This window comes from Octopus sinensis, linkage group LG23 (genome assembly GCF_006345805.1).
Source record: "Octopus sinensis linkage group LG23, ASM634580v1, whole genome shotgun sequence".
Taxonomy (NCBI): Eukaryota; Metazoa; Mollusca; class Cephalopoda; order Octopoda; family Octopodidae; genus Octopus; species Octopus sinensis.
In genome coordinates this window covers 21802313-21821676 of record NC_043019.1, presented here as the reverse complement: position 1 = coordinate 21821676, position 19364 = coordinate 21802313, and the positions used below count along the sequence as shown (strand labels likewise).

The 19364-nt window shown below is 35.8% G+C and overlaps 1 protein-coding gene across 13 annotated transcripts in view; it reads left to right on the top strand.

The window, feature by feature from the left end:
* LOC115223391 (multiple PDZ domain protein) overlaps positions 1 to 19364 on the top strand; it is a 758365-nt gene that overhangs the window by 258945 nt on the left and 480056 nt on the right. For all 13 annotated transcript variants that reach the window (XR_005003540.1, XM_036512481.1, XM_036512487.1 and 10 more), the window contains exon 4: positions 6180 to 6528. Coding sequence is in view for 12 of the 13 variants with exons in the window: in XM_036512481.1 (XP_036368374.1) it covers positions 6180 to 6528 (349 nt within the window). In the remaining variant the exon portion in view is untranslated. The remainder of the gene's footprint in view (positions 1 to 6179; positions 6529 to 19364) is intronic.

The following is a 19364-nucleotide window of genomic DNA, read 5'->3' as shown; positions in this document are numbered from 1 at the left end:
AAAATACAACAGAAATTGTACATGTGTCTCCTAGACGGACAGTATTATTTGATTGTAAATGGAAGCCAGTCAGATTTTTCAAAAAATAATAATAATAATAATAATAATAAAAAAATTGATTTAAATCGATACCAGAAGTGGATCAAAAGAAAATAGATAGACAGTGATTTAGCAAACTGGAAGGTGCGTGGTGATGATTGGAGTGTTGCGGGTGAAGAGGGTAGGGTGAATTATTTTGGCACCAAACTTATGTCATCATTTCAACTTCCATATTTGCTGCTGCTTACAATCACAATCATCATCAGCAACTGCTGCAGCAACAGCGCTATCCTTATCAGCATCATAACCATCATTACCTTGTCACCACCACCACTACCCTCATTATCATCACCATCATCATCATCATCATCATCATCACCACAACCACTAGCGTCACCATTCCTCCTCCTCCTCCTTATCATAATCATCATCTCCAGCACCACCATCATTATTGTCACCACCACCACTACCACCACAACCATCAATATCATTGTCAGCATCATCACGACTACCACCACCACCACCACCACCCTCCTCCTCCTCCTCATCATCATCATCATCAACATTACCATCATTATCATTGCTATCATCATCACAACTACCACCACCATCACCACCCTCCTCCTCCTCCTCATCATCATCATCATCAACATTACCATCACTATCATTGCCATCATCATAACTACCATCACCACCTCTGTCTTCTTTATCCTCCTCATGACTCTTTCTTAAGTAGTACAGCTCCACTATTACATAATAAAGGAAACTGCTGTTAATATATTATCTTTATATAATAATAGCTGATATAATTGGTTCAGGGTTCAGTCCCACTGCGTGGCACCTAGAGCAAGTGTCTTCTAATATAGCCTTGGGCTGACCAAAGCCTTGTGAGTGGGTTTGGTAGAAGGAAACTAAGAGAAGCTTGTTATCTCTCTATATAATAAATATATATATATATATATATATATATATATATATATCACACATACATACATACATATATATATGCATGTATGTATGTATATATATATACATACATATGTGTGTGTATTTGTCCACCACTGCTTGATAATTGGTGTATTCATGTTCTTGTAACTTAGCGTTTTGGCAAAAGAGACTGATAGAATAAATACCAAGCTTGAAACAGAAAATAAATACTGGCGTCAATTCATTTGACTAAAAGTTCTTGAAGTCAGTGCCCCAGTATGGCCACAGTATAATGACTGAAACAAATAAAAGACAAAAGATGTATATGAGGGGAGGGGAATGGAGGAGTGGGTGTACATGTGAACTTCCATAATATCAAATCTACATGAAAAATTTTATTTTCAATTTTTACTTTCTGATTAATGTTCTACTAATTATATTTTAAGGTAATAAATATTTTTCATTTGAAAATTACTATTCATTTCATTGTTTTTATATAAGCACCCAAAAATTCAATAAAAGTTAAATTATAATCGTTGTGTGTGTGTATGTTATATTTTCTGATTATTACCCATGGTGGCGAATGTATATACTTCCAAAGTTACCCATTATATGATGGGTAACACTCTAGTTAACTTAATAAAATTTGAAACGTTAAATTGAAATGATGAAAAAAAAATTTATAAAAATTGTTTTGGAAATCATGAATTATTAAACAACTTTCTTTCCTCTTTAAAAAATTACTTTCCTTTTTTTAATACAATTTGTTTGGTTTATTAAAAATAAAAAACACACCATAGAAAACAGCAAAATGTATAAGTACTTTTGAAAATAAGACTAACTTCAGCATCACCAATATCAATACTGATAACAACACCAACATCATCAATAAATATAGAAATTCTTGTAAATGGTTTCATGATTTTCGTTTGAAGTCTGTTGAATAATCATTTCTGATTGATCAAATTTATATTGCACAGTTTGAACAACTGTTTAAATGTGTTTTGACATATTTTCTGTTTGGTATCATCATTTTTATTCTTCAATGAATTGAGGTGAAGAGCCACCATTGTAATAGGAACAACCAAAAGCTATTTAGCAAACTGGGGTTGCGGTAGGGTTGGCTGGAAATACAAGCGCCTCCTTAATTATTGATGGTAAAGTAACAATGAAGTACAATTATATTGATGATGATGATGGTTGTTGTTGTTGAAATAGCGATAGTAAATGTTTGTGTGTATCTAGGGAGAAAGGGAGAGCTTAACCATGGTCAGCTCTGCCTGATCAGACTGATAATCGAAACCATTCCAGCTATGACCATCCCGTTTGTTATTTAGATGCAGTTAAATTAGATAATTGCACTAACAAAGCCCTGTGGCTAAGAAGTTTGTTACACAAGCCTGTGGACTTGGATTTGATTCTGCTGCAAGGCACCTTCATTTTATAGCCTTCGGTTAACCAAAATTTTGTGAGTGGAATTCAGTAAACAGAAATTGTGCAGAAAAATGTTGTGTGTGTGTGTGTGTGTGTTGTAATTTTTGTATTTGTTTCACAAGATGATGATAAAAACAATGGTTTCAAATTTTGACTCAAAGCAAGGAATTTTGAAGGAAAAGGAATGTCAATTACATGGACCCTAGTACTCAGCTGGTACTAATTTTCCTATGTTTTCTCAGGTTAGATGGAATTCTTTGAGCTAAATTTTTCTATAGCCAGATGTTTTTCCTGTCGCCAATACTCTCCTGTTTCCAAGCAAGATGTTCCCCATAGCCAAACTTGTTTACATGGGAGACTGGAAACACTGCTGGTATGGCAGTGAAACTCATTTACAACTGTCAAAGCAAGGAGGCTCAAATGCTCATAATCCCTTGTGTACACACCAGAATCTTTCCAGCTGACTTCTGGGTCCGAAACTTCTTGGGACACAGTGAACCTCTGTGGCACCATTCCGTTTATTGCTGCTTGGTCTGACGAGCATAATGATGAAGCCAAGTTTTATCCATGGTGACTAAATGAGTCATGAAATCAGCTTCTCTTGCCACAATCTGGTCCAAAATCGCCTTTAATGGTGTCACTCTGATGTGTTTCTGATCTGTGTTTAGGCATTTTGGCACCCATTTTGCAGAAAGTTTTCTCATGTCCAGAATGTCGTAAATGATGTGGTCAACTCTTTCGTGGGAAATTCCCAGAATCTCAACCATAACTTCTGCTGAAATCTGGTGGTCCTTGAGAATCATGCCATGAACAACATTGGTTTTTGTCCTCTGTGGTCGTGGAAGTTGGCCATCCTGACCAGGGTTCATCTGTGACCTCAAAATCATCAGTCTGAAACCTTGATACCCAGATTTTCACTGTGGAGTAAGATAGGCACACATTTTCATTAAATCTGCAAAAAAGAGAAAAATATATTGTATACCATCATGAATTTTGCATATATTCTCTTAGACAGTTGCTCTACCTTCCCTGAAGAGGTAACAACTCTACTCTTTTGTGGTACCCTTGAAGCTAGGAATTTTTCAGAATCCCCTCATAATTAGGAAATTAAAAGATTAACTTGAAGATGTACCAGTCTCCATATTCTTTGTAATTGTTTTGGATTTAGACTCCTGAAAATATTCATAATCCAGTATGGCAAACCCAGGATTTACCCATTAGAAGAGTTTTGGTGGGATTGCTCACTCTAAACAATCCTAGGTGCTTCCTACAACTCACTGTGATAGCCTGAATCTGGACTATACTTGAGTGCTCATATATGGTACCTGCCTGGATAAGTTATCCCTATATACTCGTGTGTGTGTGTGTGTGTTGTGTGTGTGTGTGGTGTGTTGTAATTTTTGTATTTGTTTCACAAGATGATGATAAAAACAATGGTTTCAAATTTTGACTCAAAGCAAGGAATTTTGAAGGAAAAGGAATGTCAATTACATGGACCCTAGTACTCAGCTGGTACTAATTTTCCTATGTTTTCTCAGGTTAGATGGAATTCTTTGAGCTAAATTTTTCTATAGCCAGATGTTTTTCCTGTCGCCAATACTCTCCTGTTTCCAAGCAAGATGTTCCCCATAGCCAAACTTGTTTACATGGGAGACTGGAAACACTGCTGGTATGGCAGTGAAACTCATTTACAACTGTCAAAGCAAGGAGGCTCAAATGCTCATAATCCCTTGTGTACACACCAGAATCTTTCCAGCTGACTTCTGGGTCCGAAACTTCTTGGGACACAGTGAACCTCTGTGGCACCATTCCGTTTATTGCTGCTTGGTCTGACGAGCATAATGATGAAGCCAAGTTTTATCCATGGTGACTAAATGAGTCATGAAATCAGCTTCTCTTGCCACAATCTGGTCCAAAATCGCCTTTAATGGTGTCACTCTGATGTGTTTCTGATCTGTGTTTAGGCATTTTGGCACCCATTTTGCAGAAAGTTTTCTCATGTCCAGAATGTCGTAAATGATGTGGTCAACTCTTTCGTGGGAAATTCCCAGAATCTCAACCATAACTTCTGCTGAAATCTGGTGGTCCTTGAGAATCATGCCATGAACAACATTGGTTTTTGTCCTCTGTGGTCGTGGAAGTTGGCCATCCTGACCAGGGTTCATCTGTGACCTCAAAATCATCAGTCTGAAACCTTGATACCCAGATTTTCACTGTGGAGTAAGATAGGCACACATTTTCATTAAATCTGCAAAAAAGAGAAAAATATATTGTATACCATCATGAATTTTGCATATATTCTCTTAGACAGTTGCTCTACCTTCCCTGAAGAGGTAACAACTCTACTCTTTTGTGGTACCCTTGAAGCTAGGAATTTTTCAGAATCCCCTCATAATTAGGAAATTAAAAGATTAACTTGAAGATGTACCAGTCTCCATATTCTTTGTAATTGTTTTGGATTTAGACTCCTGAAAATATTCATAATCCAGTATGGCAAACCCAGGATTTACCATTAGAAGAGTTTTGGTGGGATTGCTCACTCTAACAATCCTAGGTGCTTCCTACAACTCACTGTGATAGCCTGAATCTGGACTATACTTGAGTGCTCATATATGGTACCTGCCTGGATAAGTTATCCCTATATACTCGTGTGTGTTGTGTGTGGTGTGTGTGTGTATGGTCGCAGCTCTGAGCTGAACAAAAAAAAAATGTATATATATGTATATATATGTGTGTATATATATATGTGTGTGTGTGTGTGTATGGCCGCAGCTCTGAGCTGAAACCCAAAAAATGTATATATATATATATATATATATATATATATATATATATAATGTATATATATATAAAAATGTATATATATATATATTACACACACACACACACACACACACAAGAGGCTTCTTTCAGTTTCTGTCTATCAAATCCACTCTCAAGGTTTTGCTCAGCCCAGGACTATAGTAGAAGACACTTTCCTAAAATGCATTGCTGTGGGAGTGAACCTGAAACTAGATACTTGGGAAGTGAACTTATTAGCCTCACACCCATACCTGCAGCTATTTCTAGATATTAATCATCACAACTTCCATCATTATTACCATCATTGTAATCATCGTTATTATCATCATATTCATCATCACCATCCTCCCCCTCATAATCATCATCATCATATGTTTGTGATGATTGTGGTAAGATTTATTGTTTTGATAAACTAATCTGAAAATTTGATCAGAAGAAATAATGGAAAAACAGCAAAAAAACCATAAACAGTTTATTCGTTTAAAGAAAAAGAGCATTGAAAGATGACTTGAAAGATTATTGCTGTAATAATGGTAAAAAAAAAAAAAGTAATAGTTGTTTTGAAGAAGAGTGTTAGTCAATGAAACTGACCCCTGTAGTTAACTGGTATGATATTTTAGTATTTTAACCATTTCACATTCAGATTATTCTGTTAAATGTAATGCTTATTTATTTGTTCACATTGTTTTGAAATTATCTTGTATTATCTTGTAGCTTCATGAGTTTGATGATGTGGTAATATTTAGAATGACATTGTAGAGTAGGTGTGAGGTGCCAGATATGGCCAGTTTGAAGATAAAGCAGGTCGAATATTTTGGCCAGATATACTTAAGTTTAAATACTAAAGGGATAAGTTGATCTTGGTAGAGTTTGAACCCATAGGTAATGACTATCTTTAACTACTTATGATTTTACTAATTATGATTTTAACTAATTATGATTTTACTTATATATATTTAACTTTTTCTCTTTTTCAGAGATGGAAGGCTACAAAAAGGAGATCAGATTTTGGCCATTGATGGTCAGCCATTAGACTTCTCACACAAAGCTGCCATACAGCTTTTGAAGAGCGCACGTGGCCCGGTTGAACTGGTGGTTGCACGGAGCCCTCCATTAGAGAGCAGTGCTGCTTCGAACAACACAGTCAGCACTGCCCAGGCTGCTCCTGCATCACCAGTCGACAAAAGACAAACACCACCACAACGTGATTCACCAGACGTTTTGGATCAGACTCTCACACAAAGCAGACAGGAAACTTTGAAATTATCTAATGAGAACAACACTACAGTTCTTCCTTCACAACATCGCAAAAGTTCTAACGAGATGGTGGTGAGTAAATTTATAATGTTTAATGTATAATGTCTTGTAATACAGGGTGTCCATAAATTACCTTTACAATTTGTAAAAATTCAGGAAAAAAATGAAAAATTAGGATAATTCAGCAGAGTTTATTGGAAAACATAGGCAGGCAAAGTTTTATTAGAAACATCAGAACACTTCCATGCAAGATTCATTGGTTGTAAAGAAGTTGATGGATCTCAACTTTGATAGATACAATAAACTGTGAAAGTTGTAAAGATAACTTAGAAGCACCTTGTGATATATTTTAAACATAGGCGCAGGAGTGGCTGTGTGGTAAGTAGCTTGTTTACCAACCACATGGTTCCAGGTTCAGTCCCACTGCGTGGCACCTTGGGCAAGTGTCTTCTACTATAGCCTCGGGCCGACCAAAGCCTTGTGAGTGGATTTGGTAGACGGAAACTGAAAGAAGCCCGTCGTATATATGTATATATATATATGCGTGTGTGTGTTTGTGTGTCTGTATTTGTCCCCCTAGCATTGCTTGACAACCGATGCTGGTGTGTTTATGTCCCCGTTACTTAGCAGTTCGGCAAAAGAGACCGATAAAATAAGTACTGGGCTTACAAAAGAATAAGTCCCGGGGTCGAGTTGCTCGATTAAAGGCGGTGCTCCAGCATGGCCGCAGTCAAATGACTGAAACAAGTAAAAGAGTAAAAGAGTTATACTTGTATGTTGATATTAATTTTGATGAAATCATACTGGGTGGTTTAACCCTCTTGTTACTGTTAATACATGCTGCCTTTGTTTAAATTAATTTTTAAAATAATGAATTTAATGAAATAACTTTCTCATTATTAAGCTGTAGTCTGGAACAAATTAGCATGAAATTTCAATGGAAGATTATAATTTAGATCATTTTAAAACAGCAAGTTTATATTGTAGAATCTGGGGCCTTTTTAGGTGGGTTGGTATCAAAAGGGTTAAATGATGATGATGATTACCATCATCATAGCCATTGTTTTGATGTCTACTTTTCCATGCTTGCATGAGTCAGATGGAATTCTTTGAGGCACATTTCTATGACTGGATGACCTTCCTGTTGCCAAACTTCATGTTTCTCTATGGTTCGGCATCTTTTCATGGAAGACTGGAAACAAACGACTTGGGCTGCTTGATGGCAATCTTCACTTAAAGACTATCCTGTGATGTCAAGACAAGGGGCAGAGGGACAGGGACACTTACGCACACACACAAACAATTGATGGGTTTCTTCCAGTACCCATCTACTAAATCCACTGACAAGGCTTTAGTCAGACTAAAGCTATAGAAGGCACTTGTCCAAGATGCCACTCAGTAGGACTGAACCCAGATCCTTGTAGTTGGAAAGTGAACTCCTTAGCCTCAGAGCAATACCTTCAGGATTAATATAGCAACCAAGGTCAGTTGAACTTCTAAACGTACATCTCATCTCTCCCCTACTTCTTTCTCTCCCTCTGTCATGCCACACACTTCCTCATCACAGTCATCACAATCCTATCAAATTGCATTCATTAAACCACCTCAGACCCAGTCTCCCACAGTTGACTGTTAAGGCCTGGAGATTCTAGGATAACTGGTCTCACACTTTGCTGTTCATGCAGCAAGCTGCTGGGATCCATGGGCAGTTGAACTAGGTATACACAGCCGAATGAACAGAATTAACTCTTGTGCCACTTTAGGGATAATGAAAAATTGTGTCATCTTTCAACATCAACATTTTTCAAAAACCTAGAATACACACGTGCACACACACATCAAGATATGTTTACAACAAACTGGCAAAGTATAAAAAAATGTATAAAAATAAAACTAATAAAATATCTAGGGATTGTTTGAATGCCGTGAAGTCAATTTCCTCCTTTATGTGTGTCTGGCATGATGTTGAAGAGAGCAGGGCTAATTGAGGGGAAATAGTTCTGTCATAGTGTTATGATACAACACGAACATTTCTGTAGTGGATGGATGGCATGGGGGCCAAGCCTCAGATGAATTTTTAGGATGGCCAATGTTGATGGAATATTTTCCACATCATACAGATGATATAGAGTTCGCAGCAGTGGTGGAGGGAGCAAAGCCTGAGCTTTTTGAGTCAATCCCAATAGTCAAGGCTTGTCATGTCATCCTCTGCAGACCTCCGCCAAGCAGCTCATTTTAAGATAGATACGTGAGTAAAATTGGTAAAATAGAGAAACGAAAATAAACTTTGGAAACAGCAACACCACCGTAGGTTATGTGGAAATGATGAACTGCCTTTTCAGTCTAGTAAGTCTTACATGGTACCTCAGAGACCCTCTTTGCTATGCTGGCATGATACAGAGACAAATTAAAGCAACATATCTGGTGTTGATGAATGCCATAGGCCCAGGAGAGTATGGCAGCATCAGGATTTTTTAGCTGGCTCTGAAGACCCCCAAAATGGCCATGATCATTCTCTGCACAACAAAGTTTATATATTGGTATTCTGGTTATCATACTAAGCTTGAGTTTAAAATTTTACAATATATGTATCAGATCTTTTCATTAAATCTAATATATTTAAATGATATTCTAATTTAATCATGTGAAGAAATTTTACTAAAACCGTTTTTTTTCTCTCTCTTTTTTTTCTTTTCCAGAGTGCTGATCAATTTGATGACTAAAAAACTTTTGAAATGTATGTTACTTCCGCTTAATTTAAGAAAATAACTTTTTAGGTATTTTAACTGTGTGGTTGAGAAGTTTAACTTTGCAACCGTTCAGTTCCAGGTTTGATTTTACTGCATGCTTTTTTGAACAAAAGTTTCCTACTACGATTTGTTACTGATCATAACAAGTAGAAGAAATAGATGAAGTTGAAAATGTGCAGAATATGTGTGTGTGTGGGGGTGTATGTGTGTGTATATAAAAGGAAATGTGATAACAAAGGAATAAACAATTATCTTATCAACTTCATTAGCTTACAGCTGTTTCTGCCATAAGATGCAGTGAACTCATAGTTGAGTGCCTGAGTAACCCAATGATGAGTCCACGACATCTTGTAGCAGAAACAGCTGCAAGCTAATGAAGTTCATAAGATAATCATTTATTCCTTTGTCATCTCATTTTCTTATTACTACTCTATACTTGACTGTGAAGGCGCATGGCTCAGTGGTTAGAGCGTCGAGCTTACGATCGTGAGGTTGTGAGCTCAAATCCCGGACCGGGCTGCGTGTTGTGTTCTTGAGCAAGGCACTTTATTTCACGTTGCTCCAGTTCACTCAGCTGTAGAAATGAGTTGCGACGTCACTGGTGCCAAGCTGTATCGACCTTTGTCTTTCCCTTGGATAACACTAGTGGCGTGGAGAGGGGAGGCTGGTATGCATGGGCGACTGCTGGTCTTCCATAAACAACCTTGCCCGGACTTGTGTCTAGGAGGGTAACTTTCTAGGTGCAATCCCATGGTCATTCATGACCGAAGGGGGTCTTTACCTTTTACTCTATACTTGACCATTGCTTCATTCTGAAACATACGTATATTGAGTTCTACACCAGGTTATTAGTCTTGCAATGCCAAAGCGAAATATATATGTATAATATACACACAAACACACTTAATCATTTTTCACATTTGTTGATTTTCAAAGGTGTATGTTATGAGTAAAGTAGAACTGTGTTACAAACTGTATTCTTTTCTGGCCATTGTTCTAAAAATATACATATATTTATACACATATGTTTATGTTTACTAGTCTAAAACCATTAATGTGTCTCTTTATGTCAAAGCATAACTTAGCAGTCTGGTAAGCATTGATGAAATAGTACCATTAGATGTGATTGAAATCAGTAAAAAAAGTCTTTTGTTTAAAAAGGAAAAACAATATGAACGTGAAACAGACTCAGTTTGTGAGTACTTGTATGTGAACTGAAATTATTTCATATGATTTTATCAAATATTCTATTTTTTTGTGTCGGTTGTGTTTTTGCAGGAGAGATACAATGATTGTGTTGTTAATTTTGGCTTTTAGTTTGGCCTTTAACTTCTACTTACCATTTAGTAGAACTGACTATATTTAATCATCAGAGTAGCTAATAACTGGATAGGCATTGTGATTGCCATTTGACATCGGCTTTCTGTGCTGGCATGTGTTGAATAAATTGTCACAATCCATGTCAGTTCTTTTATTAGAGTTATTACCCTCATAAATTGGTTGGAGAACCATGTCTCATTTATTGGGTTCCCAGATATGTTCTTTTATTTCTTTCCAATATTATTTGAATTAACAACAAAAGTACTTATATCATAGTAAATAGAATGACATAAACAGTATTAATAGCAAAAGGTAAAATATTCACCATCAAAAGAGGCTAAAATTATGTGATCTGGTAGTTCTGGCAGCAGCAGTAGTGGTGATTGTCTGCTGTTGGCAATAGGTATGATGTGCTTTTATGCTCCTTAAAACCATATGGAAGTTTTTTTTTCTCTTGGTAAATATTGCAGTGTTTGTGTGTTCTAACACAGCATCCACTTTTAGGAAGTGAATATTTTACTTTCATCATAATGTTTTATTGCTTATCAAGGCAATCCAGCTAAAACAACCCAACCAGCAACATGGTGTACTTCAACACAACAATGCCCACTTCTGCTAAATTGACCGAAAATGCTATTTGAGAACTTTGTTATGAAGTTCTACTGCACTTGCCAAATTCTCCCGATATAGCACTTTCAAATGATCATATTTTACGCTCACACTCCAACAGTCTGCGAGGTATTTTGTTCAACTGCAACATGAAACTGTAAATGTGACTCAATGAATTCTTTGAGTCAAGACCCAGTGATTTCTATCATCAAGGCATTGACAAGCTAGCAGAACACTAGCAAGGAATCATGAACAATAAGGGAGAATATATTATTGGCTGATTTATTAAAATTGTTGATGAAAAATGACTAAAATAATTGGGTGGGGAGTGAATGAATTTTCTGACAACCCAATACTTTTCATATTTGACTTGTTTTCTATGGCCAGATGCCCTTACTATCATCAACCACTTAACAGAATGTACCAAGTGCATTTTATTAATGGCACCAGCACTAGTGAAGTTGCCTTGTACCCTGTAAGAGTTAGGAGTTCTCTATTTTCTATGACATGTTCATATTATCTTAAGGCAATGTGTTTGAGAAGGTGAACAGAAGAGAGAGCAATGAAAAAAGAACTAGGACTGATGGTTGAAAGGAACAAGAGCATGATAATAGAAACAGACTGGTTGGGCATGGGAGAGAGGGCTGGATAGTAATAAAGGTGAATAATGGTAAGAGTAGGTGGTAAACTGGCAGAATCATTAGCATGTCAGACAAAAATGCCAAGCTGCATTTCCTCTAGATATTTATGTACTGAGTTCTTAAGACCGATGTCAGCTTGCCATTTATCCCTTTGGAATCAATAGAATAAAGTACCAGTCAAGTATTGGGGTTGATGTAAGTGACTTGCTCCCTCCTATCAAAACTTCTGGCATTGAACTCTGCAGTGTATCAGCATCTCATTCAGGAGTGGGGGAATGATGTGATCTCAGTCACCTATATACCATGTAAGCCATGTAACTGGTGTTATGAGTCCAAGAGCCCAGAAAATAGTGAAAGTTAATGATGGATATCAATAACATGTACCAGGTGGGAATGATGACGGAAAGTAGAGCAAAGGTGATGGTAGAGCAAGTATTGGTCAATATGATTAACTAAAACTCTTAAAAGTAGTCCCCCCAGCATGGCTGCAGTTCAATAACTAAAAGCAATAAAGACATAAAAGAAAGTAAATGGGTTAAGAAAAAAGAAAAAGAGAAGCAAAAGACAAGACCAAGCATCAGAGCAACCCTATTTGCAGAAACTCATATTAGGGTTGTGGCATCAACATAAAATTTTATATGAGTTTCTTATATTATTAAAAATAGCAATTTGACAGGCACAGGTACACAAAAACATAACCAGATTCTTTGTTCTGTCTTGGATGTTGATTAGATTTGCTGGAAAAAGTTTTTCCAGTAATGAGGTGGTCACAGTAACTGGCATGGACTTTTTCCGAGCAAACCTCTCTAATGAAAAACATTTGATCTTTGCAAATTTTTTAACTGTGACCTCCCATATTTTGCAGCTCTGAGTTTGGATAATGACATAATACAAATAATTCTTTATGGTGATGGTGAGGGTGGTGGCGGTCGCAGTAGGTGTTGTTATTGTTGAGTGAGATTACATCCAAACTGTCCTCAATGTTTATGTCGTATATTAGCTATTTCTCTCTCCCTTTCACATTATGTAAGCAATTTTCTTTTCCATTTCTTTATCAATTGGGGGAAAGATGTGCATAAAGAATTGTTTTTTTTTTTGGTTAAAGCCTTTTAAGATGAAGAAATAGGATTAACATAATAAAGCCAGTTTGAAGATGTTTATACAGAAATAGTTTAACCCTTTCATTACCAACCCGGCTGAAACCGGCTCTGGCTCTGAGTACAAATGTCTTGTTTTCAAAAATCTTCCACCAAACCTTAGTCACAATTTATGTTCCTAACACTGGCTTAAAGATAACTAAGTCATTTTACTAAATTTTTTGTTATATTTAAAGTAATTGAAAGAAACACAGAGCATCTCAAAATAAATACAGTAACGAAAGGGTTAAAATGGAATATTCTGGAATTGGTACAGACATAACTGTATGGTAAAGAACTTGGCTTTGTAACCTTATGGTTTTGAATTTGTACTTGCTCTGTAGCACCTTGGCCAAGTGTCTTCTTCTAGAGCCTCTGGGTAACTAACATTTTGTGAGTGAAATTGATAGACAGAAGCTGTATTAGATCCTGCAAGTATTTGTAGGTCTGTCTTCCTATCTGTGTTTTGACATTGTTTTGCATGCTTAAAGCATAAAACAATGTTACCATGTTACCATTTAGGCAGTGTTAATGTTTATGTCTACATTAAAATCATGTCTGGCTGTTGTGTGGTTTGTTGTCAAAAAGACCAGGGGAATGTGTGTGTGTACACACACATGTATATCATCATCATCATCATTTAGTGTCTGTTTTCTATACTGGCATGGGTTAGACAGTTTGACAGGAGCTGACAAATCAGAGGACTGTACCAAGTTCCATAGTTTTGGCATGTTTTTACAGCTGGATGTCCTTCCTAATGCCAACCACTTTACAGAGTGAGCTGGGTGCTTTTTTATGTGGCACCAACACCGACAAGGTCACCATATTTTCCAGCACACAAATTGATGTAGTATATAGTGTAAACATTCAAACATCGTTACTATCTTTTCTAATCTTGCTGCATTTCACTTGGAATTTTTGCTCCTCTAAAGCTGTCTTGGTGTATATAAGTCAACCTTCCTCTTTTGACTGTAAATTCTAATCCAAAAAACTCAGCTTATATGCCAGTAAATATGGCATATAAAATATGGGTAAATGTATGCTAATTTAGTATAAGACCAACTAATGTCTTTGGATAAATTCTGATATTCTATGCTTCACATAAAAGTAGTGAGCTAACAGCTTTGTTGTTTGTTAACATTCACTACCAATAAAATCATCCTCTAGCCCTGCAGTGATGAAGCCAAGTGTGATCCCCTTACTTAGTGTTAGAGATGGGAAGGACATCCAGCTTGTGAAACAATGCCTCAACATGTATTTGTTCAACCCATGCAAATATGGAAAAAAAAAACAAATGTAAAATAAATGTATTTATATCTATCTACCTGTCTGTCTGTCTGGCTATCTACTATTGGTTGATTGCTCAGTCAGTATCTATGTGTTTGTGCCTTTGTGTTTGCACACCTTGACTGCTTAACAATTGGAGTTGGTGTGTTTATGTCCCTGTAACTTAGCAGTTCAGCAAACAAGACTGATAGAATAAGTACCAGGGTTTAAAAAAAAAAAAAATGTGCTGGGGTCAATTTATTCAACTGAATGTTCTTCAGGGTAGTGCCCCAGCATGGCCACAATCTAATGATGGAAACAAGTAAAATGTAGAAGATATATATATGTATATATATATATATATATATATATATATGTGTGTGTGTGTGTGTGTGTGTGTGTGTGTGTGTGTGTGTGTGTGTATGTATATATATATACATACATAAACACACACACAAATACAGAGAGAGAAAACAGAGTCAAAACAGATAAAACTAAAATAATAGATTAAATCAGCTCCCTTACACATCAACAGCAAATACTACATCACTAGATATGATTAAGAAGGTAAAGAAAAAAAACTACCAAAGAAAAAATAGAAATAAATAAAATAGACAAACCAAAAAAAGCCATAAAAAACACATATTCTTTAATATTTGAACACTGTCCAAATTTCCTTTTAAAACAGCAAATATTATTTTGGTTTCTTCCTTAATGGATATTAACCAGTCATTAATGTTTCTCAGCAACCTAGATTTACTGTTTCGTACATTTTAAAAAACTAAAAATATTGAAGAATTTTATTCCTGGTCTTATTATTGTTATTACTATTATTAGTCTTTATTTAGATGGACTAAAAATAGAAATCTTTTTTTGTTTTGTTTTTGTATTTTTTTAAACTTATGGTGAAGGTAAACTGTTATCAAATTATCATCCATCTTTGAAACTGTTCTTTCTTTAAAATTTTTCTTTCGTTCTTTCTTTTGTTTTCTTTTCCTTTCCCTGATTTCTTCAAGTTTTGATGTTTGGCTCTGATCTGAAAAAAAAATTGTACTGCCACAGTTAGTAGGTTTGATAGTTGGAGTACTACTTTAAGGTTAAGATCAGTATCTTTCTAAGTACATATATATTAGGTTCCCTAAAAAGTAGGAAGGTAGGAGAGGATTAAAAGCTCCTCCTACCTTTAGGGGAGAAAGAGAGAGAGGGAGAGGTCATTACGAACATTTTTCTTTATATCTCTTCGATATTCTAATAGCATTCTGTGTATCTCACTCAAAACGGATATACTGTTGAAGGCTACACAACTGCATTATTTATTTCAAGAAAGCATTTCGTATAGATGTATAGTGCTAAAAAGACACTGAAGAATATCAGTAACAAACAAAAATTGTCTAGCAGTGGTGGTGGATGGAGAAATGTGGCACATTACTGCACTCGAGGAGACTTGCCCACCACAACAGAACTGAGATCCTAAAACCAAGGTGCCATGTAAAAAGCATTGTTGTGGGCACTGGTGCCATGTGAAAAGCACTAGTGCTAGTGCTATATAAAAAGCACTGGTGATAGTGCCATGGAAAAAGTATCCAGTACACTCTGTGGAGTGGTTGGCATTAGGAAAGACATCCAACTCTAGAAACCAAGCCAAAATAGACTATGGAACCTTGTGGCTCTGGCCATACCAGCTCCTGTCAAGCCATCTTACCCATGGCAGCATGGAAACGGATGTTAAATGTTGATTATGATGATGATGATTATCAGTAGCAAGCACCCACTAACAGCTGCATGCTTAGGCATATTTAGCCTCTATTGATATAGAAAAATGAATTAACAAAATCTCTAAATAAAAAATATAATTTTTCTTACATTTTCTTATATTTGTTTAGATAAACTTTCATAGAACATTCTATTTCGAATTTAAACCCTTTAGCATTCAGATTAGTGGAGGAAGATGGCTTAGTGGTTAGGGTGTTGAACTCATGATCATAAGATTGTGTTGTGTTCTGGAGCAAAACACTTCATTTCACATTTCTCCAGTTCACTCAGCTAGTAAAATAAGTAATCTTGCGAGGGACTGGTATCCCATCCAGGGGGAAAATATATGATTCACAGAATCCAGGAAATCAGCTATATATGTTTGTATGACTCAGGAAGGATCTTTATCATTTTTATCATTAGCATTCTGATTATTCTGTCGAGTGTAATGTTTTTACATTCACTCTCGGAGTGGTTGGCGTTAGGAAGGGCATCCAGCTGTTGAAACTCTGCCAGATCAAGATTGAAGCCTGGCGCAGCCATCTGGTTCGCCAGTCCTCAGTCAAATCGTCCAACCCATGCTAGCATGGAAAGTGGACATTAAACGATGATGATAACGATTGTTTTTAATTAATCATGCATTATCTATCTTGTAGCTTCAAAATTTTAATGATGTGATTATATTTTAAAAATGATATTGAAGGGTTGGTGTGATAGGCTGGATCTGGCTGGTTTGAACATAAAACAGGTAGAATATTTGGGCTGGATATGACCAGTTTAAATGCTAAAGGGTTAAACACTCAACATTTTACAGTCATTGGTCAATTTTATTCCCACAAATTACTGGTCAGTTTTATACATGCAACAGTCTATGACTATTTGCCAGTTTTATACATCCAATATGCTACAATTATTGGCCTGTTTTGTACATTAGTAGTTTGAAAAGCTCATACATGCATACACACACACACACATTGTCTGTGTATATATGAAGAGTGAGATTCAGCACAGTTTCTGTCTACTAGTTTCACCTATAAAACATTAGTTATCTTGAGGCTATAGTGCAAAAAACAATTACCTGAGATGCCATGTTGTAAGGATTGAACCCAAAACCATATGGTTGTAAAGCAAATTTCTTAACCCCACTACCATGTAGAATATATTCATAGGCACATAACGATACAATAGAATTTAAAATAATTGGTGAAGATTTTCTTCAATATTTCATGAAAGATTGCATAGATTAAGCCTAGCAAGAGGTAGATTTCCATTGAATTGAATTGGCTTATTATAGAAACACCTCAATGTTTCTATAATAAACCAACTTGTATTGGTGTTATATTTATGTCAGATATTGGCTATTTCTTTAGGTTATTTTAGACCATTAGCTGTATTAATTGCTGCATTGATTTCAAATAATTAACCTAAATTGCCTCGTTAATTAAAAAATAAGTAAATAAAATTAAACCGAAAGCTGGAAAATTATTCAGCTATAAGCATTTTACAAACATAATAAAATCCTATTATCATTAGAGTGCCCTATATATATATATACACACACATATACATATATATACACACACACACACACATACACACATATATATATATATATATATATATATATATATATCCACATATATATATGTGTGTGTGTGTGTGTGTGTGTATATATAATGTGTACACACACACAGAGGAGATATAGGTTGATAATATCATAAATGCATACACTTGTATATAAAACATTGTAGATATATATGCTTGTTTTATACAAGACAACATAGGCTCATATATTTGTATAATGCACAGATACATAATGGTGGTGATATATGTACAGGCATACATACATACACATACATGCATGTGTGCAGCGTACCATAAATATATACATACAGTTTTCCAAACTACAGTACCCCCAAATATATGCTGACTCCAACTGCAGCAACCTGTCTAACCCATGCTCCAACATGGAAAGTGGGCATATAACTCTAGTGATGTTAACTGTGTGTGTACGTATGTGTGTGTGGCTTTGCATCGTGTAATGCTTCTAAACATCACCATCATACAAGCAATGTCATTCATTTCCAATCTTCAATGACAAACGTGTCTGGCCAAAAGGAAATACTCCCTTACTTGGAAACAGGTGAGGGCTGGTGACAAGAAGTGTATCTATCCAATGTTTTCTGTCTGACCAGTGGATGTTACAATTGACGATGATGATGATGATAAGGATGTACCATGATCATAATTTTAAGAAGTTCACTTTGCAATCATGAGATTTAGGTTTCAATCCCAGTGGGTGGCATCTTGAGAACGTGTCCATTTCTGTAATCTTGAATCAATCCAAGATGTGAGTGAAATTAAATGAGTAGAACCAGTGTGGAGGGTCATTAAATAGACTGTCTGTGATTTAAAGGTGCATCCTTGCCACACAGTATTACACTGGTTCTGTAACATTAAGGTTAAACGTCTGTGGAATTCTCAGCCACTTACTACTTTGATGAGGAGATAGTTTTAGTTGATTGAACAGTTGAACCCTCATCAAAACCAACAGAAATTCAATTTCATATGTATTTGTGTGTGTGTGTGTGTGTGTGTGTATGTGTGTGTGTGTGCTCTAGTGTAAATCAGTGCATCAAGTTACATCCCAAAAATGATATGACTTAGTAGTTTGGTAAATAGTGAGAAATGATTATAAGCTTGAATTAAGTATTGAAGTTGATGCAATAGACCAAATCTTTGGAAGAGAGTGCTCCAGTCTGACCAAAATCAGTGAAAGACTTGAAGAACACCAGCATTATCTATATTCCGGCTTAAAATGCATTTCATCATTCCAGTGGAGGATGCCGTGATATGGCTGTTGGTGATTTGAGAATTGTTTCCATATCAGACTGCACTGAAAACTGACTGTTTTACATGTCAAATACATCCCAAATATATTTGAACGGATGTAAATATTTGTTTGAATACATAAATGTTACATGAAATATTAAGAACAGAGGTAATCCACTGTAATCCTATATAGCTGTTTTGACAATTCAGTGTCTACTTAATATATACATATTTATATATATATATATACACACACACACACATATATACATATATATGTATAAATATACATATATATACACACACACACACACATATATATATATATATATTATACACACACACACACATTGCAGTTGGAATATCCAATGCAGAGTTCCAAACAATCAGAATGGTAAACCATGCAAAAGAACCAATGATAGAAACTTGTACTCATTGCAATTTCTCCCACATCTGCTCTTTATATCATAACTAGTAATAATACTACTGAGTATAGTAATTGCTTATCCACTCTACTGGAAGCAGACTGGAAGATGATAATCTACATGGAGCTCTAAGCATAACAATAGCAGTCATTTATTTGTAGAAACAAGTTAGTC